This window comes from Haemaphysalis longicornis, unplaced genomic scaffold (genome assembly GCF_048455015.1).
Source record: "Haemaphysalis longicornis isolate Haplotype H1 unplaced genomic scaffold, Haemaphysalis longicornis Haplotype H1 scaffold_5, whole genome shotgun sequence".
In the NCBI taxonomy this organism is placed as follows: Eukaryota; Metazoa; Arthropoda; class Arachnida; order Ixodida; family Ixodidae; genus Haemaphysalis; species Haemaphysalis longicornis.
Window position 1 is genome coordinate 184,199,699 of NW_027526385.1, and position 25,952 is coordinate 184,225,650.

The following is a 25,952-nucleotide window of genomic DNA, read 5'->3' on the forward strand; positions in this document are numbered from 1 at the left end:
CAGCAACAATTTATGTCGTCTGCGACTGGCGGGAAAGGGCACGCCAGCCTGACATGCCAACACATCTACCTACGTCGGTACGAAGCGACCTCGGCGCAGCGTACGGTCGCTCGAGGCCATATCAAGCCTTCCATTCATTCAAAAAGCACAAACAACAAAGAGGCGAAGCTAGGCGTTGGTTCCTGCTACTTTACATCCGAAACCAATCGAAGCCACCGCGATTTCTTGGCAACGAGAAAGAAGCATCAAATTGGCGGCGTTCTCTGGGAGAACGGACACCGACGATGAGACACCCTCGCCGACTAATCGCGGACTTCCTGCACGGTGGTTTCGTCGCGAGTAGTAGTTCCCCACGGCCGCAAGTTGCGATTCCGAAGCGACGCCTCAAAAGCCAGCCTAGATTTGGCTTCCGAACGACGTCGGAGAGAGGCTGCCGAGGGGACGCGACGATTCAATCAGCTCAACGGGCGGAGAGTCCGTTTTGTAAGCGAGAATTACACACGCGCCGTGCGGGAAGTGAGTCGACGGAAAAGAAAGCAGAAAAAGCGATAGAAACCGGGGCTGCCAAACAAACCCACAATGCTTGCTTGCGCCGTCGAGGGAAGTCGGCGCCGAATTCTTTCCGCCGGCGTTAACATTTTCCGGACGGTAAGTAAAGCCGACCGGCTAGGCTAAGGGGAAGGCACAAGAAAACGGGTTCCCCGAGGCGCACGCCGACGAAATTTTAAAGACCAGAAAACCCTTTCTTCTCCCGCGGAGGGGTCGCGAACAACATCCAAACAAGAAAGAAACGCGAGAAGTTCCAGCAAGCCACTGAGTTCATTCGGGTTCCCCCATACATCACACGCCAGCACGAGGACGCACCGCTACCAAACGAAGGACGGCACGAAGACAGATTCAAGCACACAGAAAAGAAGGCGTGGTGCTGGGGGCGCCCAAGAAAGGCGCTTTTTTTTTTTTTCTTTCTCGCGAACGTAAAGTCGTGCAACTCACCCATCGCCGACGACCACGCACTTTATCGCCTGCATTTTACCACGCTCGATGCGTTAACTGTTCCGGGCCACTTTGAACCGAGTCTCCTCACAACGTCGACGAAGGAGGTACGACGGCACGCGCAAACAAATCGCCTCACCACAGCCACCGCACCAAAGCACCGCAGCAAAAACGCTCCAACAGAGCCGAGTAAAAACTTCACCGCCGCACCAACCACACTCCCACAAGAAGCTCTCCACTCACTGGGCGGTGGACAAAATGGCGGCCATATATAGAAAACAAAATGGTGGACAGTGACATTTTTGTCCCTAGTTTTTGACAACTTTTGGTACCTAAGAAAACCGTAACATGGTTAACAAGCAACAATACGTATGTTTAATTTTATTTAGGCAACTTTTTTCGCAATTTGTGGATTAAAATGTGGTAAAAACGCCTCAGAAAACGCTTTTTATGTGTTTGTTTGGGGAATTAGAGTCGACATGGGGACAGCAAAAGGAACACTAGCGCCCCCACAAGGATAGCTATCTATGGCGTTGATGGAGGAAGAAGTATGCCAGCCTTCAGTCGTAAAATGTAAATAAACACTCGTGTTCTGCGCCGTTTCAAGCTCGCACCACCCAGACCGCGGTCTAATAGCAGCGGAAGAGCGATGGCAACTATCTGGCAGCAAGTGCTGGCCATTGACGCCCGCTACAACGCATACAGATCGCCGAACGACCCGAACTTCCGTGAGTTTCGGTTCACGTTTCTGTCGCACCTGTCTTTTCGGACGCTAGCGAACCGTCGCATTGAAACGCATTGACGTGCACATATTTCCAGCCAGTGTCTTTGAATTGCAGCAAGCCTACAGTGGCGCTGTTTCGCATTGGCGCAGTAAAGCGAAAACGAAGCGAACTAGCGGAAAAAGCTAAGCTGTGACATGTGCGTCAGCATGACTAGCATGGCGCGCGTTTCGTCTGAAAAGAACTCGCGCTAGTGCATCCTGTTTTGCTGTTTTCATATGTTTAATGTCATTAATGTTTCAAGACCGGAATATCTTTCGATTGAGTTTATTTGATTGCCGTTGGGTGGGTAGTGCCGTCTGAAGCTGCGCGTTTTTTGTTGTGAGTGCACACTGCAAGCTTTCTCAACACGAACGCGCGTAGAGCTTTGTGGCGCTCTTTCCCCAGTGCTTTCGCATTATACCTTGGAGGCACGCGGGCAATCCTCCGATTTGACAAATTTGTTTTCAGATGAAACTAATTGTTAGGATCGATCCATCAGTTCAAAGTGCACGTCTGGTACACGTGCCGTTTATGCAAATCTGTAACGACTTTTTCGTGCAGGCACCCTGTACATACGGAGGCGAAGCCAGCTACTCAGGGAGTCGCAAAAAAACGAGGTAACAACAGTGCAATTCTCTTGCCACATTCGTGTGCGATGGCACTTAATCAATGCCGGTGTATAGGCGTATTTCTGACACTCGTTTCTTTCGCCTTGCTTGCTCTGAGATGGCGAGTGTTTTGAGTGATGGATGGATAGCCTAACTTTCCTCTTTCTGCGTTTACCTCCTCCTTCCCGTTGGCCGCGGCTGCTGTCAACGGCTGCAGCGATGCGTTACATTCCGCAAACAATACCTCCGCCTGCGTAGCCAGCTGCTCGCCCAGCGCTATGGCTTGGCTGTGGAACAGTCGTAAGTGGGCTCTTTCCAGCTTCTTCACGTATGCGCTGTGTGCGCGCTTTCTTGCCCTTGCTATGACGACGGGAATATGACCTGGGTAAAGTGAAGCCGTGGTGTTGTATTACCTCCTGTTTCCATTTGCGGGGAAACATAATATTCTTGCATTGACCCTCATGGGCTGCTGGGGCGGAGAAGCGAAAGTTTAGGTGCGGGGTCGTTGATATGTATACATATGTGGACCTGTTTTGAACTGCTTGAGGCAAAAACAGAAAACACAGCGAGTAAACGTGAGCAACTAATGCGGGCCAGACGTGTCCATGTGTGCTGTCTTTTGTGCTGTTTCAGCTTCCTTACGAGACCGAGCTCAGCGGACTGCGCGTCTAATGTGCTGTGAAAGTGCGCGCTACAGGTGTCGAGCGTGTCATAACATCTATTGTGTTCCCGTACACACCCCTGCCGAAGCCCTCAAAGTTCTTTATGCATCACTGCGTTTCCTCCTGTGGGGCGTGAATTTATTATCAACGTGTTTATAAAAGGATATAAAATGCCAGTGGCACTCGAGAGCTTTGGCATTTGTAGTGCAGGGTCTGTTGCACTCACAGACATCTCACCTCCATTTTGCACTTGAGCTGACGCACTTATGTGTTGCATCTATTGAGAGTACAGAAAACACCGCAAAAGCTAGATGTTGCTATGCCAAGCTGTTGTCACAATATTATTTGAACATATAGGGTTTTTTTTTGTTTTGTTCTTAATCTGTTTTTTAGGCAGCTTAGATTCATGGTGGCCAAACTTACATTTGTTTTGTGACGTACACATAAAACTGAGGCTTCTGGGAAGACATTACGTACTTTGAAAAAGTAAACAAACGATGAGATCAGTGCTTTTTGGTGAAAAGCTGCGATTGGGGCGAGAGCACTTCATTTAATTCGGACCTGTTAAACTGGTTCGGACCTTTCTAGGCTTGGCGTGCACCTTTTATTTGTTGTTATCTGTTATTATCTCTTTGCCAAATCAAAAATGCGCACCATGTTTCTATTTACATCCTTATTGCAGGGCTCAATGTTACACATTCTGTGGCAATACTTTTACAGAAAGAAATGCTACATATTGACCTAGTGTTTGCTTTGGTGTTAGCAAGTATTTTGTGTCGATCCCTTTTTTTTTTTTTACTTTAGTCTGCTTTACTATGTCATCCATTGCTATTGTGCCATTGTTTAATAAAACTCTCTTGGCATTACAGCACAACTTGGACTACGCTAACAGGGCAAAAACATGATAATAATAAAAATCGTCATATATTTGCACTTTTAGTGCGGTCCAAGTACTGCTGTAGGGCCAAAAAGAGCGTATTGCTTAGTAAGCCTAACCACTAGAGAGAAAAGAAATCATAAGTTGAGCCCATTTCCTCAGCAAAAAAGCATGGGCTTGACAAAAAAACACGGTGCAAAGTTCAGTTAAATTTAATGGGCCATTATGCCGGTTTACATGTCGAAACAGTATTGAGTGTGCGCGTGCATGTGCATCAGGAAACAGGTATGGCGCGAATGACACTGCTGCCAAAAAAGTCGGTTCTTTGTTGAGGCACTTATCAACCAGCTTCGCAATTGCCTTGGCTCCCGCGATTTCACGAATAAGCTGTGTTCTACCATGGGAAACAATCGTGCAAAAATTTAGAAACTAGGTTTAGAGCCGCATTTCTCACAATCTATTGCCAACAAATTGCTGGTGTCCGTGTTGACGTCATTCTGCTCACGTGACTGTTCACTGATGCCACACCCAGTTTGCCCAATGCCTTTGTTGTATGTAAATTCATGCTCAGGTTATGAAATACTGACTTTCCCTGAATGCTACTTTAAAAAGAAATCAACTTGTTTTCTACTTCTGGAAACAGACATACATTAGAACTTGTTAAACCATTGCTGTCAGGCAGGTAAGAATCTCTTTGGGAGGTAATAAGGCTTTACTAATTGCTTTTGACTGATTAACGCAACGTTGTGAACTGTGGGTGAAAGGATTGCGTGCGTCTGATTTAAGCAATACTGCCACTGCTATTGCATCAAGGCGTGGCAAAGTGCACTTAATTAGGTTGCATGGTTGTTGCTTGAAGTTTGCGTTGTGACACAACAGACGAATGGGAGTGTCGACTGCTTGATTTCTATTCGACAGAAGTAACCGGAGCCGAAGCATGGGTGGTCGAAGCAACAGCCGAGCAACACTCGAGGTAAGTAGGACGTCTCTCGTTCTTTTCCGTGTGTCCAGTATACAGTCACTGAAAAAGTTGTTGAACACGGCAGGGACAGAAATGGACTTGACTAATGGAACAGTAAAAAAAAAAATACGTTGTTGGTAAGGCAGAATTACGATGCTACACAGTTCCAGTGAGTGTTGAAACATCAAAGAAGTTACAATTTTTGGAGGCGGAAAGATCCTCTTCCTCCATTTGGTAACGCCAGTGTTTGTGCTACATTGCTGGGCTTCCCTTGCGTTTGCATCGCCAGCGGTTTGAGTAAAGTGCGAGGAACTCTCGGTAAATCTCTGTTGCCCGGTTAGTAGTTGTTAGTGGGTAATTGTTAATGTTGTTAATGGGTAATTGATGGGTAGTTGTTAGTGGGTAACGGCTGCGTGTGCACATGATGTGCTTGTCTGCTCGTTCCGTGCGGGTCATGAGCACATCCAAAATTTGCCCCCAGTAGCTTGCGGGACAGTTCGTTTTTCCCTGCCTGCATCCCTGGCAGGTTCGCTCCCCTTCAAAGGCTGCAAACTGATACCAAAAGTGGTTTTCCAGCAGGAAATTGCCTGGGGGTGCTATTTTTAAAACGTGGACGGACAACTGATGTAAAACACCGGTTGCATATCAACTGTTGTCAGTATTGGCAAGGCTTCAGTCCAACAAGGTCTGTTGAAAGGCCAGAAAAAAACAGACGATATGACAATACTTTCGGCACGTTTTTGCCTTTCCATAGCATTACAGCAGGAGGGCTGTGTTAGGGTACAATAAAAAGGCGTTAGTGGAACAAGCAGCTTGCTTCACACCTGTCTCAAAGCAAAGCGCAGTTTGTTGAAAGTTGGCATGGTGGCACCACGGTCGCAGTGGGTTGGTTTGTGCCAGTGAGAAGGACCATTGGCATATGGCAATTGCAGATTGGAGCTTGCGCTGTTGTATTCGGTCATTTGTTCAGAAACGGTGCATAAATGCTGCTACTGTTTGTTTCACTCAAGTATTGATGTGCCATGATGTGATGAGCCTTGGATACGTAGTGAGGAAGTGTGAATGCCTTCAACTTGCCCTAAAGCAAAGCTTTGCCACTGTTACATGCCGGAACGCCACTTTGGCTACGCAGTATCGAAGTTGAAAGGGAGCTGCTGTCACTCTTTACACTTCCGAAAGATTTGGTTCCTGTGAATAAACAAGTTTACCTGCTGTTGCTAATTCTGTTGACTTGGCAGTTGGTCTCATGTGTCGGGGCATTAAAACACCGAAAATGCTTCGGTTCAAAGTTTGCACTAGATGGCGTTTGCTGTTTAGCCAGCAGTAGGGTGCCAGCGTACACGTGTTCTCCACCCTGTGCGGTGGACGCGTGAATCAAGGCACCCTAAGCCAGCAGGTGTTTCATTTTTATTTCTGTATGTAAGTGATATACTTCTAAAACAAGCGAGCTGGGCCTTTTGGAGTGTTTTCATCTACCTGTAACCCATTGCATATTGGTGACGACATTTAGGCCCGTGGGCCATGAATCAGTCCCCATAAGAATTTGATGAGGTGGGTCCCCCTGAAAGGACTGTGCTCACCCTTGATGAATCCATAACCCACTGCACAGTGATGCGTGCGCCTTATTGGCCAGGTGCTTCTTAGGCAAGTTGAGCCACAAATTTTAAATTGTGCCTGAAGCAGGCTAAGAGGTTGTGCAGCAATCCAGGACCTTTGGAATGCATATGCGACACATTTAAAAAAAGATGCAAAAAAAAGAGAGATATTGCACAGTAGTAGATCTCTAATACTACTGCCGGCAAGGATGCAAACAGAAACAAGAACGAGGGTTAACTTACAAGTATTTTTTGCCCAAACAATCCACACACTTTAAAGTGGATGTGCAGAAAACTGGTGGTTCAGAGCAAGGAGCTGTTCACCCAAGAGCAATTCCTGTGTGAATCGCTAGGCAATATTTAGCAATTCTTACAGCGTGGAAAACAGAGGCACAGAACATTGGCAGTTCAGGGCAAGGAATGCTTCGTCTCAGCGTTTCCCGAGAGCGATTTGTACCAATTGCTACGTATCTTGGCCATGTTTTGCAGTTATCGTTTTGCTTATCACGCAGACGTCCGATTCGTCGGAGAACCGGCTGGGGGGGACCGGCGAGCTGTCTCGGCGGGGCTCCTTTGGCAACCAGCGCTCCCTGCTCACCAACGAGGGGCTGGTGCCGACGTACGCGGCCGAGGCGAGCCGGTGGGTGCCCTGCTGCTGCTGCCCCAGCATTGCACAAAGTGGAAGAAAGATGGGGGGGAGAGTAAAAAAAAACACATAGCTTGGGGTATGTAATGCTGCATCTATGGTTGATAAGACCATGGGCCTTCTTAATTATCAATCCTGGAGCGTCATCAGACTGCCCCTGTTGCGATCCAGTACTCGATTTTCCCGTGTATTCCTGCTAAACCTCCAGTTGGGATACAGTCCTTGGACTGCCCATGGAATGTCTAGGACTCTAGGACTGGTAAATCAGAGGCCACACATATATCTTCACGTGATGTGTGAGGAGCAAAAGGTGCATGGAAAGATGCAAAGAACTGAAATATACTGGTGCTTTCTTTTTTTTTATGCAATTTCCTGTTGTCCATACGTGTTGTACCATGGAGTACCACCAAACACAAGAAAGTTTGGGTTCCATGGCATCTTCTAAATTTGTCCCCATGGCAAAAACATTCTACAAAGGAAACTGCTTCTTGCACAAAGGTGGGGCTTCAGCTTAATTATTTTTGCCTCTACAGACGGTTATTTATAGGTGTACGATTTGCGTGTCAGTGCAAGTTGTAGACGGGAAAATTCAGCCACTTTACCACCTGTTCATTGTTTCACCCCAGCCCCAACTTGCATCGTGATCAAATTGTTGTGCAGGTAAAATCGGCAACAAACCAGACATGGCAGCTTTTACTACAAAATTGAGGAATGATTGGTGTCAAAAAGTTGACACTGTTTTTTTTTTTTTTCATAAAACTGAAGCTTCTTGCACCACAGTTCATCGTGCGTTCACGGTCACGTAATTACTGTGTCTCATTCATGCTCCTCAGATACTGTGAGTCTGCGAAGTACTGGAGTAACAAAGCACAGTGATTGCAGTGTGTTTTTTAAAGCGAAGCTTTCTATGCTACACTGGTGCCATCTGTCGTTACACCCAGTACACACTGGGGAAAAGCCAACTTACACAATGGGTTTCCACACAGGCACATCAAGCGCCTCAAAAGGAAAAGGAAAAAAAAAAAAAAGAACGCTTCCCGTGGTTGAAATTGAACCTGGGTCGTCAGCGGGATGAAGCCCACTTTTACAATCCCACTGCGCCATTCCGGCATGGTCAAAGCAGTTTGGATTTGACTTTCACTCAGGTTGCATGGGTGAAAGCTTTGCGTTTGAACCATCTTTCTCTTAAATGCAAGGAGCTTTGATTGGTGTACACTGATCACACTGTTAACCATTCAACCTCATGCACAAACGTTGCAGTCACAGTGGCACCATCAGACCTCTTGTCTTTGGCAGATTCTTTTAGCTACCTGCCGCAGTGGCTCAGTGGCCCAGGCGTTCCGCTACTGAGCTCGAGGGCGCAAGTTCCATTTTCGGCCGCGGCAGCCACTTTTCAAATAGAGGTGAAAAGCAAAAACGCCCGTGTTCGAGATTTCGGTGCACACTAAAGATCCCCAGGTTGTCGAAATTAATCCGGAGCCCTCCACTACGGTGCACCTCATCACCCGCATTGCGTCAGCGCGTCAAACCCCACAATCAATCAATCATCATAAGGTTCTTTTATAGTTAGTGCATGACCCAGGCCTGGTCAGTTTGGCTGTTGAGGAGAGTGCCTAAGGATATTTCAACAAATGGTGCGCTTAGTCAGTGGCAACAAGTCGGGGCCTTTGCAGAGTGCACTTATTCTCATCAGGAGGTTTATTGAAACAGCCCTGATTCATGCACAAGGGCAGTGGCTTTCAGGGTGTGTGAAAGCCTCAACGTATGTCTTCCACGGTATAATACAGTCTAGTCCACTTATAACAATATCCAAGTGCCAAGGAAATCGTTATAACCGATGATTGTTATATGCGGGTTGCTAAATAAAAAGACGTAGCAGAGCTCAAAACATTTTATTTGCAGGGAAGCAAGGTTGTACTGCTACCTATTTGTAGAAAAGAAGCCATACTCGGTCAGCTTTGTTTGCTGCACATGAAGCCGGCGCACATCTTTTTCAAGAGCATGTATAGGTGCTTCACCTAGCTGAATGAAGGGTACTTGGTGGAAACGAAGTCCCTGAGAGGCTATCATGCGTTGGGCCTCCTACGAAGGTGCTACTCGAGTAGGCTGTGCAACCGCGTCGTCAGAGTTGTCACTGCCACTGCTGTCCACAGCACGTATCTGCGCAACAATCGTCTCTTCAGTGAGGCACTCAGACATTTCCAAAACATTGGCCCTGATGTTTGATTGCTGAAAAACAGGTAGTTGAAGAGGCACCCAGTCAAATTCAAAGCCGCAGGTATGGGGACGGAGCCAAAGGAGCGGCATTGGGAGGGGTGTTCGGAAGGAGAACTGTTCCCCTCCCCCTCTCGCTTCCACGTAAGCGGCGCAGTTGACTCGTTTTCTGAGGCGTGGACAGGATGCGAGGTGCATTGCATCGCGTGGTGTCGGTGTGGTTGGCGTGGAGAGCCGGTGGCAGCTCACATTTTCACTGCTTGCTCTAACCGCATTCAATCGTTATATCCGATATCGCGGCACTGGAGAATTGTAATGAGCGGTTTATTTTCCTATGGAAAGTATACAAAAGTGGACGGTGCCATAGCGGTTCGTCATTGTATATCCTATATATTGTTGTAAACGGTATCATTATAAGTGGACTCGACTGTATACGTAAACAGGAAAATTTTGGCCTGTGTGCCGTTAACTGATAGAATCAGCCGGAAATGTTACTGGTAGGCCTGCTGACTACTAGTGGGTCACGGTGGAGGCCAGTCTTGGGACGCACAGGTCATTGACCGATAATTTGAGGCCCACAAGTTACTGGTAGTCCACAGGTAGAGCACATGACCTCTGGGAAAGGAGAGAGTGGAGGGAGAAGGGCAGGACATGGGGAACAGGGCGGGAAATGAATTGGAAGGGGCAGGAGAGGTAGAGTCAGGGGGGAAACCAAGAGGAGAGAGGGGTGGGAGGGGGAAGAGGGGGAGGCTAAGATGCGTGAAGAGTGAGGGCAGGGGGAGCGAGCACTGTCTTGTAAGGGCAGCGAAGCCCTGTTCCGACGGCGTTTTCAGCAAAGCAAGCTCATAAGTGCCCTCCCTCCCTCTCGCACACTCTGTTTATGTGCAATTTTGCATTGGTAACACTCCACGGGACCGTCAACAGTTTCAGAAGGGGACAACATCATGCGGTCTGTTGGATATCTTCACCAGCACAAAAACCCTGTGCTGCTAGCCACCAGCTTTGAGTGCAACTGCCAGGCGGCTCCAATCCCTTAATTCCTCCTCTCCTTGTGACGTTTTTGGCCACACACACAAAAAAAAATGAAAAGAACAAAGTTGCAAACGGGAAAGCCAATCTGTGGTGTTCTCGTTGAAGTGAGGAAAGCATGGCAGCCTTTCTCATGAAACATGAGGGGCCCAAACGCATGTTTTGATGCATCTGTGGAAGCAGAATTTGAGCGTACACGTAAACAGGGTGGTTGTGAGCACGTGGCGTGGGAGTGACGGTGCCTCTTGATTCGAGCTTTTTCACCTGACCCTGGCCGTTGCGTGCCATCAATGCAGGGCCATTGTGGGTGGCACAAGCATCTCGGAGAACTACGCCTTTGCGGGAGTCCACCACATTTTTGACCAGCATAGGGACGCCGGTGAGTGTGGCCGACCTTCGTTATAGCCTGCGGGAGAAAGGGAAAGAACGACAGCATTCTCTTTAAGATAGCACTCGGCCTACCTCCTTGCAAGCATCTAATTTCTTGCTCGATGTGTTTGTGCGTGGGTCGACGACGCAATGAAAAGATGTTTTCTGAGTGTATCCCTCAAGGCTGTGCGGTCCTCCTGTTGCTTATGAACCACCATTGTCTGGATGTCGTTTAGTTAAAAGGTTTCTCCTGGCAATTGTTTCCAAAGGAACGACACGTTATATTACCGCAAGACAAACAAGAAAGGCAAACAAGACAAACAAACTTCGTTCAACTGAAAAGAACACACAACACCAGTGTGCTTTGGAAGATGAATGTTGACTGACTGACACATTTGAATTAATCTAGAAACATTTGTTTGCTGGCCGTCACGATGTCTCGCAGTTTTTGATAATTTATGGTGCAACGGTGGCTATCCATGTGTGCTGTGGTGCATTCAGCATAACTGCCTGTGCATAGCCAAGCTCTGTGGCAATCTATTGAAAGATGCCAAACACTTTTCCCAGTGTCGATCTTGTGTTGTTTGGAGTCGAGTAATTCTGGGAGTGCTTGTTTGCCATAAAAACAAAAACCAATGCTTTTTTTCCCCTTTTTGTCAGCCACTAGAAGGAATTATGACACTGGCTGCAGGCTAGGCCTATTGAAACAAATAAGTCAGTGTGAATCAAAACGTGAAATTTAGATTTCTTGAATAAGATCTGGAGACAACACAAAAAATTGAAGAAGTGTGCAGCCCGTTTTGCCGAAACTTGATTGTTGAATTGAACTAGTGCTTCCTAAAAGTGATATCTGTTCAACTGAAATGGGTGGCCAAAGAAACAATGCTTTGTCAGCAGGGTGCTTTAAAATAAGATTACTAGTTCACTGTCTGAAATGTACACGCAAGTAATGCTTGCTTGGGCAGCAGAAATTTGCTACAAAAGGTAATGGGCAAAATAGCAATAGACAGAAAAAATCGCATCGGTGCATACACAGGATTGCTTGTTTCCAGGTTTTGTCATTTTGTGAAATAGGGTGCTACTTTTGAAAGTTGTAAACTGGAAGAAAATCGGGTTTTGCAGCCGAGCTGTAAGTGTAACTCCCAAATTTCTTTTTCCATGCTCAGATCAAGAAAAGCTGTTCCCCTCTACATCACTTTGGTACACCCTCCCCCCCTCTTCAGCCAAAAGATGGCATGTGGCCCCTGAAAAAAAAAAACGCTGTGTCTAAAGGTACGTCGGACGTACCCGCAGCATTTCTTAAAGATACGTCGGACGTACCCGCAAAATTTCTTAAAGATACGTCGGACGTACCCGCAAGATTTCTTAAAGATACGTCGGACGTATCCCCAAGATTTTTTAAAGATACTCCACGGACGTATCCGCGAAACTTTAAGCACGTGTATTCGGTTTCACTCGGCCCAAACGTGCAGCGTACGTTCAGCGTTTTCTCGCGTCGGCGTCGCCACGTCGCGTCGCCAGAAATGCATGGCGACGCGAGCTGAATTAAACTCCAGCGACGCCGATGTCTACGCTCGCCAGATATCGGCGTCGACGCAGCGCGAGAGAGCATCGGAAAGCGAGCGGCAGCGTCCGTCTTCGCGTGGTTTGGGGTCGTTCCTTTCAGCAGAAAACAATGAATTTCTTTTTAACTTACGCTAATCGGTTGCCTTGAGACAAATTGCAAGCTATTTCTGTTCGCAAGCGCTCATCCATTTGTGGCTTGTTCGGCTTTCATCGGGGAGATCGGGGATCTGCGATAGCTTTGTGTGAGTTAAATGAGGGAGCTCTGGTTACATCGCATCCAGTATTAGCATAATGTGGCTTGTCAGCAAGATCGGTGCGTGACAAGCAAGTATTGTCACCGCCAGAATTCTGGCGCATTCCATTCTATTCGTAGCTCCCGTAGCTTGCGCAGGGAAGACCGGGGATGTGCGATAGCTTTTTTTGACTCAAATAAGGGAGCTGTGGTTACATCGCTTGTAGCGCTAGCATTATTGTCCTCGGCTCCAAGATCGGTGCGCAAGAAGCAAGCGTTACCACTGCTCAAATCTCTCAAATACGACCAAAAGAAAGAACACCCGACACTATTCGTGGGCAGCCTCAGTTGGTACACCGAATTCTGCAATCCTCTCCGTCCCCTCGCGTGGTCGAGCGGTGAAGAGCCGGGCTTCTGTTTTGAAAGTACGTGGTTCGAATCCTGGCAAAGACGTCTTTTTTTTTTCGGCGAGGGTTTGATCAGTTTTTTTTTTTATAGGGTACAGACAGGGTGCCAGAGTACCCTGCCTTCCAACCTACAAATGACGTTCGACGGTAACCTCAGTATCAAGGCAGCGCTGAAATTTGTTTTGCTTACAATTTGAATTCATGAACGTGCAGCCGGTACGCAACATGAAGGTTAAATCAAGTAGCAACTAAAGCAGTTGTGCGAAGTGCGTCTTCGTTTATCATTCTATCTTATTTTGTTCTGATTTGACCGTGATGGCTCGAGATACATTTCGCAGCATTTCAATATTTGCCCGCCAACATACTTAGCAATAAATAAAGACTCCAAGTGATTTTTTTTTTTTTGCTAAATCTAAAGTCTTGATAATTGCAGTTCAAGAAGCGACAATAACTGCTCATAAACGGCTTCAAGAGGATGGCATACGTGTCCAGCAACGCCCGCCGACGCAGCGACTGGCGCGCGACTTCGCCGGTCTCCTGCGGGCCCGCGCGTTGACGCCGAACGACGCCGACTCTCGCGCGACGCGTGATTTCGCGTCCATGTGGTTATAGGGCTTTAAACAGAAACATATGAGGAAAAAAAAAAGAAAGATACTCGCGTCGCACATGATTTTGTTTCCCTCTTGCGAGAACCCGTAGTGGTCCGCATTCGATCGAAGGCTCTAACCGCCGAAGGCTCTAACCTCAGTGAAGGCTCTGACCGCCCCTTCAAATAAGGTCCAACTAGAGAACACGAGGAAAAAAAATACATTCTGCGTTAGGTTAGGCATCGTTAGATTCTTGGCTTATATACAGCGAACGCGTGATGGTTTTGCGGTCGATGGTTCGAGATAACCACGCTAGTTTCGAGCAACGCCGCTTTCGAGCCACTCTGGGCCCTGTACGTCCGACGTATCTTTAAGAAATCTTGCGGGTACGTCCGACGTATCTTTAAGAAATATTGCGGGTACGTCCGACGTATCTTTAAGAAATATTGCGGGTACGTCCGACGTATCTTTAAGAAATTTTGCGGGTACGTCCGACGTACCTTTAGACACAGCGAAAAAAAAAAAAGTCTTCTTGGCAATGCATGTCTGCTTAGAAGTGAAGCCGACTTTAAGGAGATCGATGTAGGCTCAGCCTTTGCAAGCTGGCTTTCTCACGTGTCTGTCGCGCAGTGAAGCCTACTCACAATCCCGGTGAACTCTTTCTTGTGGCCAACCAGTAGCCCACAAACCACTGGTCATGCACCTTCACAGAGTGGAATGGCACTTAATTTTCTAAAAGTCCTTCACTGAAATTTCAACTTGGCGGTCACCAATAAATAAATATTATTCGGCGGCATCAACATCTTTCCAGGCACAAAAGGCCTTGACACACGTCAAGTTCACTGAAGGAACGTTAACAGTGTTGAAGTGAGGTTGTAAAACTTCCACAATGCTGCCTTCATCGTGTTATGTTTGAGAGCCGCTGTTGTGTGTAATTAGCATGCATGGGGCACTTGATGCCGGCTGCAAAGGTGACTACGAAGAAGTCTTCTCCGATGTCTGTGAGGATGTTCGTGCATTTATATTCTGGAATGTGTAGTAGTTTTAAAACCCTTCTCTAAGCAAGTTGTCGTGGGCTATCAGCGAAGTAAACTGGATTTCGTCATAACCGAACGATTCACTGCGAGTGGCTCTTGATTGCAAATTAGCGCGTACTACTGAACCTTGTGTCCTCAGAACGCCATAGCTTTGCCGGAAGAATGTCGTTTCAGGCTGCAGCTTGTTTCGTGGCCGTAAATAATTTTGTTCATGTGTGGAGAGCTTAGGGGAAAATGTGGTATATAATACGGTGTTTATGAATGCCGTTCCAGGGGAAATGTTATCGGGCAATCGTACCAGTAAAAATGAAAGATCAGAGTAATAGTGTCGTGCTGTAGTAAGCCCTTGATTCATGTAACCTATTTCTGGAAACACATTTCTTGAGAGCTTCGTCTAGCTTGTATTCCGAGCATCAATTGCTATGTGCCTCAAGAGCGTGCACGCGCGTGTGGGCGCCCTTCCTGGCTGCAGTGACCTCGGTGCGCTTTGCCAACAACGAGAAGTACCTGCTGGGCTGCTGCTCGGCGGACGGCAACCTGTCCATCTGCCGCCTGGACCCTCCGTGTGTGCTCTACTTGCTCAAGGGACACCGCGCCAAGGTCTCAGGTGGGCCCACTGCTGCTCGTTTGGGGCCGGACCCCCCCCTGGCGTAACGTCTCCCTCTAACATCACAGTGAAATCTTTTAAATACCATATTTTCCGGTGTATAAGTCGCGGTTTTTTTCTGAAATTTTCGTTGGTGCGTCTTATCCACCGGTGCGACTGATGTATGGAATAAAGAAAAATTGGGCCCATCTCCCCGCGAGGGAGACTCGAGTAAATGCGTCGCATAGGGGGTGGGTGTATTGCGTTAACGTTTAGTGTTTGGGGAGTTGGTGGTAGTGAATGCGCTGTATCAGCAGCTTCTTGACGTAGTTTGAATGAGTCAAGGATATAAGGTGTGTTGCTACCCTTTCATTCTGTGTCGGTTTTGTGGCGCAGTGGGTAGAGCACCATGTACATTGCGTTCCGCCCGCAGGGTCGAGGGATCAAAACCAGGCTCCGGATAGTATTTTTTTTTATATGGTGTAGGGGGAGGGGTGCGGACTACGACTACGGACGTCAACGCGGGTGACATCGTGAGTTACTGAAATGCTCTGCATTTAATAAATCCGGTTCGCGGTGGCCGCGCATGGCGAGCGCACGTCGAGACACAGCTCTATGGTGTAAATCAATCCCAAGCCCACCGCTACGGCGTTTCTCATAGCCCATATGTCACTTCGGGACGTTACACCAAAGAATTTGCAGCTTTTTCTAGTCAAAAACAATGATAATGGCCTGCGACAAGCGCGCGCCACTTTACGCCAAGCGCAGTAACTACAGTTCAGAATAAATTCAAAGTAACATCAAACTGGGTTGCAAAAACAAAATGCAGCTTATGAATTATTACAGAGAGTTACTCTGAAGGAAGTAAACGTGCTGCTAATTTTTAAAATGACAGCTTGCGGATAAGTTTTGATTTTCGGGCCGCTTACGGTCGCGTCACTTCCGTCCGCCATGACAACTTTATCGCGCTGATTTACGACAGCACGCAAAAGACGCGCGACGTTTGGAGAGGTGGCCAAATGGGTCTCCGACTCTTGGGATTCCATTTCTACAAAAACAGTTGTAGCCAGGTTGATAAAGGCCAGAGTAATTCGGTCCGCGAGTGGTAATGATGTTGGCGAAGAAGACATCAGAGAGTCGGAGGACGACAGTGATGCGCAGGTGGAACTCCCACTGAAGATACTGAATTGTTTGTTAGCGAGTCTGAGGAAAAAGACCTCAATGGGTTTGCCTAAACACCGTCCGTAAGTACATGCCATCTGTGTGTATCAATAAACCATTTTTGAGAAGTTAGTTCTGTGTCTAGACTTTGGATGTTATATGCCCATGTCTAGTCCTCCTTACAGGGGCATGCATTAATAGGCGGCCGCCGCTGCAACCATCTACTTTCGCCGCACTTTCTAATGATCTGATTCACTATGAGTTTACCTAATTAACAAGTGCGTCTTATATACCGGTGCGTCTTATACACCAATGCAACTTATATACGTTTTTTTTTTTTTTTTTTCACGAAAAAACTGTCATTTTGAGGGGGTTGCGACTTGTACAAAGGTGCGACTTATAGACCGGAAAATACGGTAGTAAAGCTTCCTCAGTGTGTATGATGGGGAGACATTCTAGACCTAGATGTTTCAAGGCCCCAGTCTCGCCTCGTTGGGATTGGCACTGCCACAATGATTTTTGTGGGGTCTTCCACACTGGTGGCATGTTAGTGCCTTGGGCAGCTTTGGCATGTTATACGCCTTACATTTTTTGTGCGTGCCCTTTGGAGGGTGGCATAATCATTAACCTTAGTGGTGCATTTGTCCAGAACTCGGTGAATGGCCTGGCCACAGGTGCCGCCGTCGGCTCCATGCTGGACTCGGCCGCCGACCGTCTGAGAAACTATCGGTCCACTGAATAAAGTTTTATCTCTCTATCTCTAAATGGGGTTTCGAAGCAGTTCTTTTGGTAAGGGTGACACAGTATCAAAGCAGGTTTAAACTCTCTGAGGACTAGGGGTGTGGAGCATGTGTGCAGTTTTGTTTCAACTGCCAAGTGCACGTGCACCTGCTTGGCCACTTTTTCCTCGCAGTCTTTATCTTTTTGTCTTGGGGTGTACTGGTGGACCTTGTGTGAGCAACAAAAGACAGTGCGGCTTGTGAGGGGTGGCAAGGGATGGTGGAAGAGGCAGGGAGCTAGCTATGCATTGGTAAGATAAGGATAGTTGAGGACAAGGGGTGGATTCAGCTGGCTTGGGATGGAGATGGGTGGAGAGGCCTTTGAGCTGCAGCGGGCACCCAACAGCTGATAACGGCGATGGTCAGTTGAAGGTGGCAGTGCACGTTGCAGCAAAATAAAATTAAGCGAAGGTGTATGACGTGGTGAATTACTTACTTAGCATGGCACCACATGTGTCACCCCAGGGGGGGGCTGCATTTTACCACAGCGTCCCCCACATCTGGTAGAGGCATGCTCAGTTGGCTGACCCACCCTGGTTCCTGGTTATCGACCTGTATTCTGTCTCTCTCTCTTTCTCTTCCCTGAGCGAGTACACAAGTAAACCTGAAAGAAGAATGGGTCTCTTGGCATGATTGGTGTGTGCTTGCGTGCGTGTGTTCGTGCGGAAAGCAGTTTACGGTTTTCTGCCACACCATCTGTTAACAGAAAGATGTATCTCGGTCATGTTATAACGGCAGTTCCAGCGCCAAACCCTGTGTGCCTTCGGGTGACACCGTCTTTGCTTGCATAGTCTCCATTAGCGCAACTGATCAACCAATTTCGCGTACCAAACAATATCCACCAATAGTAACTCCAGCACTCGCTGGAGTTCCGAGCACCCGTGTGCAGTTGTTCCTCAGTTTTTGTTAGTGCAACTGTAACACACATGGATCCGAGCACCCGTGTGCAGTTGTTCCTCAGTTTTTGTTAGTGCAACTGTAACACACATGGATGCCTCGTTATTTAGCCTCGCTCAGGGAACAGACCTGTATTGGAGCCTGCTTTGCTCTCAGTAGTACGACCTGTGCTTGGCTGGGAGCACAAGTTTTAGGGGTGAAGCCCCTTAGTGTCTTGGGCTGTTGCCGTCTCATGTCGTCGTTGTAAGTATTGTCTCATGTAGTCACGGTAGTAAAACACTGGGACACTCATTTATGTCTTGCGCTAGAACGTAACGTGCACTGAAAAGGCACCGGGACACTTGTTTTTCAACGCCTCGCGCTGGAACACTTTGTTCTTCAAAGGCACAAGACTTCTACAGCAGAGCTGTATACCTGCACCCGCCAACGGTTTCATCTCCGTGGGCAAAAACGCCAAGTCTCCAAGAATACACTTGTACACTGCACGCTTCGCCCCTTCCCAGGTTTCACGTTAGTGGAGGTGTCCCGGGACTTTTTTTCTGTACTCGGGTACGTGCGTCACAACGTCCCAGGCATCATCATTTGCTCACACACCCTTCGTTTGTGTGGGCAGTAGAGGCATCTCTTTTCCCTCTCTCTCCCTTGGTGCAGGCTTTGAGTGGTCCCTGTCCAACGACCTGCTGGTGTCGGGCTCCCTGGACGGCACGGTTCGACTGTGGGACGCCAAGACGGGAGCCTGCGTGCGCACGGTGCCAGACCCTGCGGGGGCCTCCATCTACTCCTGCGTCTTCCAGCCGGCCAACAACAACATGGTCGTCGTATCCTTCCTTCCTTTGGGGGCGGGGGGGGATAGGGGCACGCCATGGCGCAGTGGCTTCTGTCAGTATTGCAATTGGCAGCAGTGAACGCCTTCAGGCTGTTCCCCAACATTGCAAACACGAGAGATGGGTAGAAGCAGTATGCACCGAAGTTACTCACTTGTAACGTGCACCTTTTTCCCGGAAAATGAGTTCCGAAACAGGGCCAGTGGTTAGCTGACACTGTCCGCATTGCAGGGTAACCATAATCGCCCATTCTAGCGGCCTAAATGTCATAGATTGTGCAGACCACGGCAGTGCCAAATACGCAAAAAATTGTTACTACCAACATCTATCTCCTTGCACGGAACAAGGGTGCCTACTGCATGCAAGGTATGACAAACTGCAGCAGTGCACACTCAGAATGAAATTGTGAGATCTCCTTCCGGTGAGCGGTGGGCGTGGGTGTGTTGCATGTAAGGTGCAAAAGTTAGTGTGAGGGGCTCTGCAGGGCGTTGCAAGGGCATCTTGTGGCTATGAAAATTTGTAAATAAAACTAGGAGATGGTGAGAGCCCTTGTTTATATAGCCAGTCCAGAACAGCAAGTCCATGCTTTCCCATTCTTTACCCTGATGAAGGAGAAAGCAACGAAAGCACGTAGCACTGTGCAGCACACCCTTTTCCACAGAGGATTGCTGCTCCGTGACACCCTATAGCTGAACTTCTTCAAAATTTTTTTCGTGTTTTCACACCTGCGTTTGGAAAGGCAGCCCCCCAAGGCCTTAGAGTATGCTGCGACTGGCGGTGACGAGAGCTGTCCTAGCGCTACAATAAATGTTCTGCCACCCATAAATGGATTAACCTGTAAGGAGAACTTTTGCGCTTTTTCCTGGTTGTGAAAAGCAGGTGCACAACAGACCTGAGGGCACATTTGAAAAATCACCTAGATTTGAAGGTCGAAGGTTCCAGTGGTAAATTGTACTGCTCCCTTTCAACACCGAGCTTTCTGTTTTGCGTAGAGTTAAGCAGTTTAACAGCAACGCTGTGTCCTGCAGCCAAGTCGGAGGCTGCTGCGTCTAATCTTTCTTGCGTTTCTTGGTAGCCACACTGTGTTTTCTGTTTTGCATAGAGCGTAGCAGTTTGACGGGACAGCTGGGCGGTGTGCAGAAGCGAGGCAGTGCTGCTGTGTCTGTCCTGTCGAGTTCCTTGACCTTTCGTGTCCTCGCTAGACGGGCAACGAGAAGGGGCTCGTTCAAGTGCTCAACATTTCCACGGGCATCTACCTCAAGGTCAGCCACCTTGCTCAAACACCATCTTCCCCGAGAGACTTCAGAGACAAAGTGCAAGCTTGTTTTAGTCGCAAGATTTCATGTTTTACAGTGCCCCCCGTGCTTATCTGGCAGCAAGCGATGCTTTCTTTGCTGAGAAATTTAACGATTTAAGCCAAAATTGTAAATCTGCTGCTAAGTCGTGTGTTCCGTGATATCAGTAGTGACATTTCCCAAGGAGACAGTGAAATGAATGTTGACTAAGGCTGCAGCCAACGGCGAAACGTGTTTTGTTGCCTTCTTTTCCATGTTTCCCATCCCAGTTCATCCTGTCGGCTTACTAGATTGTCGTCACAGCTGACTCCACAAAAATGATGCGAGGGAAACTGCACAGGCGAACGCTTAGGGAATTCCAGGAAACAAATAGCTAACCAAAAGGGATCGGAACGCAGCCTACGCAATTCAGGCTTCTAGGCAGTCAGGGGAAGTGTTGCCGCTTACCCCAGCGTTCCTCTAAACAGCTAGTGCTGCTGTCCCTAGCCTGTAACGTACGTGGCACGATCTTTCCCCTCTGGGTACGCGCTAACAACCATGTGTGCCTCGTTCTTTCCCAGAGCAAGTACGAAGTAAACTTTCTCCAGGACGCAGTAAGCACAACTTGCATGACCTTAGGAACATTCAAAGAGTTAGCGCACGGTGTCTACGAGAGGAGTGAGGCTTATTTCGCAGCGATGGCCTGCGAGCTCACGTGTTTATCACCAACAGTTCTTGTGGGAGGGAGAGAGAAAGAGAGGGCATTTGAATGAGCGCAATAGTGGGAGTGGAATCCTAGTCTGATATTCCATGTGTTGCTCTAGCAGTCTTCATCCGAGTCACCAGAAGGGTCCGGTCCTTCGGTCAACAGCTGGTCAACAGTGTCTCCTACAGCTCAGGAAAGGAATGACTGAAGAAGGGTGGCGGGGCTGGGCTGTGAGCGCATTCCAGAATTAGTTTATGTTGGAGGCTACCTAGCTGTGGTCAAAATTTGCGAAGAGCAGTGTGCGGTGTGGGAAACAGTACAATGATTCAAACTGGGTGTGTGTACACTTGTTTGTGAACTGTTTGTAATTGCCGGAGCACTATTTCCTGAGTTTCGCTGAGGGATGGGTGAGGGTACGGAGATTTTCGTCTGGTGGTCTGGTAAACTTGCCTGATAGGTGAGGAGCAATGGAAACGTGGAGGTTGAAGGCTTAGGTGGAGCTGGTGGCTTCTCAATATTTGTGATGGCGTGTTAAAAAAGAAGCTTTATCAGGTAGAGTGTGCATCTGTCTGGCCATTGACTCAGACTAAAGTGAGATGAGCAGCTGAGGTAGTTTTGTTCTTTAGCTAGCGTACATCTGCAAAAGATTGCTATCCCACAATGCACCACTCCTGGATAACTTGTGGGAGGGAAGGTTTTTTGTACTTTTGGAGGGGAGGATTTGAAGCTTTTTTGTTTAGTTAATGTAAAAGTTGGTATTATGCGCCAGTGTTTTTCTTAATCATTAGTGCTGTACTCTTGCTTAAATGGGCGACCTTGGTTCATCTTTGACGTGTACTTGAATTGACTTGTACTTGAATGCCTTTCCAACCACAATACTGTGCGGCCTGTCATTCAAAATTCAAGGCTCAGCAGTGAGTTTTTGCGACTGGCCTAGTACAATGGTGATCTGAAAGTCGCCCTTCTTTTAGTTGTAGGTTGCAACTGTGGTTACCTCTTCCTCTTTTTCTTCTTCTTGTGTGTGCTTTAATTCTTTTCATGCTGATGGCACTCACAAGTGCCAAAGTGGAGTAAATGAACAGAGAGTAGAAATCGACAAAGAAAAGGAAATGGTCAAGGAATTCAGCTCGTCATCATGAAGCAATCACTGAAGTCTGACAAACGCGCAGTTTGAAGTTGAGGCTCAGTATTTCACCAATTCACTTCCACCAGTGCCTAGACCGAAAATTGCTTGGCCATTGCTGTGTATCACAAGTAGCCACCATGGGAACTATCCTGCACAGACTTAAGGCACATTCCCACTGGCGATGCGCCTCGTCGCGCGACGAAAAGCGACGTCGCGAAGCGACGAGCCGGCCGTCGCTTTTCGTCGCTTTGCGACGGAGGAGCAGATCGCTCTCGGACGGCGGCCCCGCAAAACCGGTAAGCCAATCACGGCCGCGGAGTAGGCTGACATAGCCGGAAACGAAACATTTCTTTACATCCGGTATGCAAACGCTGCGGGCGGGCGGGCGAGGACGAGCCGCCGCCGCCACCGCCGTTGGCTCGCTCGGCCAGGCGCTTGGCCCGCTATCGCTGTACCCGCCGGGTCGGGCCGACAAGCAACTTCCCGTGTGCATCGGTTCTTTGGTCAGTGGCTTCAGCGTACGCGTGCACTAATCAACGAATAGCGTGGAACTAATCAGTGTGGAGAAGCGTGTATGGATTGTAAAAGCAAGTAATCATCGTATAGAGCTAGGTGGACAGCGAGACGGTAGGTTGACTTGCAGCCTCATCGTTATATCGGCGACTGGTAAACACGCGTAGAGTTCGGTGGCGTCAGAACTTTGCGCCTGTGAAAAGAAGCGACATTTGTGGGCCGTGATGCGGGTGTTGTAGCGTGAAAGCAAGCGTGTGCATTTCTTCGTGCAATAATATGTTGAAAAGAGCCTTCTTGAGTTTGTTATTTTCTGCTCCTCCCGCAACCCGCAATTGTTTTCGGCATTGCTCCAGGTTAGTAGCATGTGTTTTAGTTTGATTTCTACCTGCTTTTGTCGCGTAACATCATTTTCTTTGACTGCGAATGGTTGACGCACCAACGAGGTCGTACAAGTCGGGAAGCAGCTGCGCTGAACGCAGTCGCATCATCGCTCATCGCAAGTGCGAACACCCCCTCAAGGCCTCATCGCGCGACGCGCGCCGTCGTGCGACGAGACAAATCGCCAGTGGGAATGTGCCTTTAAAGTGGCATAGCACCGGGCTACCGTCTGGCTGCCTGTGGCAAATAACTGCTGTTGCAGAGTCATGCATGTGTACACACGCAGTCTTGAGAAGTAATTTTTTTTCTCTGTTGCTGCTTTGCTCGTTGACTGCCATGCCCGCGTGCACTCCTCCTGTGGCAGGGGGGCAGCAGCACGACCACTGGCTGCGTGCTGTGCCTGACCTTTGAACCCACGGGAAAGCTGCTCTGGGCCGGGGACGACCGGGTGAGTGGGATGCCCTTACGCTGCTGCAACCGAGTAGCAAGTCTACTCTAGTCGGGGCCTCTGTGGTTCCAGGTGCCAGCATTACCAGGATGGCTTGGCACCGCTATCAGAGTGGGAGGAATGCAGTTGAACCTCGTTATAAGAGGCACGGATGTAAGAGACAATCGGGTATAAGAGACGACACGGTTCATCCACATGGATGCCCTGTCTTTCCCATTACTTTGACCTCTTTTGCAAAGGACGTCGGATGTATAGAAGACAGTTGGTTTTCAAGGACGAGTTATCCTTGAATTTCGGTCAACGATCTCGCTTGTAAGAAACATTTTAACTTTAGATGAGCTGCCACCAGTCACCAACTGCAGTTGTGTCCGTTGCGGAGTCAGAGGGGCCGACAGAAGACACCCGCAGTTGCTATTCACAGTCGAACCTCATTAAAACGAAGTAGTATCGGGTCAGAAAATTAGTTCGTTATTTACCTGAAGGAGGGTGTGGCCTTCGCCTGGTGGCTTCTTTTCACAGTCTGAGCGGAATGGAGTTTTTCAGTGTTTACGCAATGAAGTACCTTAAGCTACTAAAAAATATTTGTTCTGTCTCACTTTTTTTAAATTTTGCTTTTATTATGATAGCTGTGGAGTTTTGAGCCTCGCGGGAACCAAATATTTCTACGTTATAGCCAATATCACGCTGCTCTCGAGGTTTTAGTTTCGTTATAAGAAGAATAGGCGTCGTTGAAATAAGGTGGGACCAAACAAACTTTGTATTCGCTATATCCGATATTTCGCTATATCAGTGTTCGCCATAACGAGGTTCAACTGTATTATAACTTCAGCAAACACAGAGTGGTTCAGTCAGCTGTGAAACGACAACGAGAAGCCCTGCCAATGGAAATGGAAACTAAAGAATAAGGTTAAAGCTTACCACCGTGCGTATGAGCACGACCGCATATGTGGGCTTCTGCGCAAGCCAAGAATACTGGGAGTGCGCAGTGGGCTCTCCCAATCGTGTAGCTCCCAATCAAAGAGCATAGCAGATGTTAAGTCCTGCAAGCGTGATGAACAGCCAGAGCACACAGCGGAAGGAGCTGCACGCCCTGGCTAGGCTTGAGAACTCGACATGTACGATTCATCTTCCGCAAACAGTGAATTGAAGAGAAAGCTTGTGCAAGCTGTTGTAAAAAACAGTGTAAATGCAGTCATGCAGCAAGAACAAAGATTCAGAACCATTTCATAAATTCTGGGGGCCAAACATGAATTAGAATAAACCGTTCGCAACGTGCTGTAGCCTTACTTCGTGCTCATTTTAGTCTTAGGGTGCTCACATTGAACTAGGGGTTGATCAGTTAGTGAAAACATGGTTCCCTGCTTGTAAGAGACCTCTCATATACCGTATTTACTCGCATAATCCTCGCACTTTTTTTTCTGAAAAGTCAATGTGAAGTTAGGGGTGCGAGAATTATGCGGGGAAAAAAAAATCCGGTGCACAGTGTTGCCAATTTGCCTTCTGCCAATCCCGCTAAATGTAGCGGTCATTTTTTGTATATGTATGCTCAGTGTTGCCAACAGCAGCTATTTCTTTTTATCTTATTGTAAACAGTCTCCCGTTGATCAGTGATCATGAAAATGCCGCCAGGCACGCCGAAGTGCCTGCCTGCGGCGCGGTTGCTGTGTTCGATCACGTACTCTATCGCTTTCAATTTGAAAGCGGCAGTGTAGCTGGCGTTCTTCCCCATGGCGAAATGGCACCAAGCACAAAACAAACAGATCGGCACCAAGCATAAAACAAAGTGATCAAAAAGTTCTCATAATGGCAGCGAGCTATCCACCACTGACGCGAGTGACTCACTGACTGCTGCTGCTCAACGACGGGACCACGACGGCGACACGACGACACGACAGCGGGCAGCGCGAACGCCGTCTAGTTGCGCGCACGTGAAACCGGCTCAAGGACAGTGTGAGTAGCGTGTTAGGGCGCCTGTTAGGGAGTAGCCATGGAGGTTGTTAGGGCGCCTGGATGGCCTTGAATACACAGCGCTCTCCGCCGAACGGAGAGGCGGCGGGGGAGGGCGCGTGTTGGAGAGCGCGTGCACCATGCGGGTTTCGCGAGCAGGCAACTTTCGCCGCTGCAAAGTTGGGGGTGCGAGGATTATACGAGGAACCAAAAAATCCAAATTTTGCTGTCTCACATTAGGGGTGCGAGGATTACGCGAGTGCGAGGATTACGCGAGTAAATACGGTAAGTGACAGAATCTGCGCCTTGGTATGTGTCTCTTATAAAGGGGTTCAACTGTAAATGTGTTTCTCCGAGTGACTCGGCAGTGCCAACGTTCCTTTCCCCATAACAGCCGAGCAGTGTTTGACCCTGTTAGCCACCAGAAACCCCAGCAGTGGAGTGGATGTAACTGGTTGCTTTTGGATGCCAGTAAAAGCCTTGTGAGCAGAAGAGTTCACCGTGCCTCGTTCCCTGTGTTTGCAGGGCTACATTGTGTCCTACCTGTTTGACCTGCCAACGGGGAAGCTGACCAAGGGGAAGCGGTGAGCCCCTTTGTCCACTCTTGTTGTTGTTGCTGGGATAGTCGTTGCAATCGGAAGAGTCATTTGAGCAGGGAGGGACTTTGCAGTTGCAAGGGGCATGCTGCTGGTCACTTCACTTTGTAACTTCATTGGCATGTGGTCACTTAATGTATGGCAGTAGGTAGTTCCCATTTGGACGTATC

General features: G+C 48.2%; 2 protein-coding genes across 5 annotated transcripts in view; one reads left to right on the forward strand and one right to left on the reverse strand.

Moving 5' to 3' along the window:
* The window catches only part of Rac1 (ras-related protein Rac1), a 28,938-nt gene extending 27,672 nt beyond the window's left edge, over positions 1-1,266 (reverse strand). The window contains exon 1 of the mRNA XM_077671391.1: positions 994-1,266. Coding sequence (XP_077527517.1) covers positions 994-1,028 — 35 coding nt within the window. The 5' untranslated portion in view covers positions 1,029-1,266. The remainder of the gene's footprint in view (positions 1-993) is intronic.
* A 250-nt stretch (positions 1,267-1,516) lies between these two features.
* The window catches only part of LOC144138891 (WD repeat-containing protein 13-like), a 42,475-nt gene continuing 18,039 nt past the window's right edge, over positions 1,517-25,952 (forward strand). The window contains exons 1-11 of one of the 4 annotated variants that reach the window (XM_077671394.1): positions 1,517-1,721; positions 2,319-2,374; positions 2,583-2,665; positions 4,823-4,877; positions 6,973-7,100; positions 10,646-10,728; positions 15,020-15,154; positions 18,622-18,788; positions 19,997-20,056; positions 23,156-23,239; positions 25,712-25,770. In XM_077671394.1, coding sequence (XP_077527520.1) covers positions 1,643-1,721; positions 2,319-2,374; positions 2,583-2,665; positions 4,823-4,877; positions 6,973-7,100; positions 10,646-10,728; positions 15,020-15,154; positions 18,622-18,788; positions 19,997-20,056; positions 23,156-23,239; positions 25,712-25,770 — 989 coding nt within the window. In that variant the 5' untranslated portion in view covers positions 1,517-1,642. The other 3 variants (XM_077671396.1, XM_077671395.1, XM_077671397.1) reach the window with 3 other exon arrangements.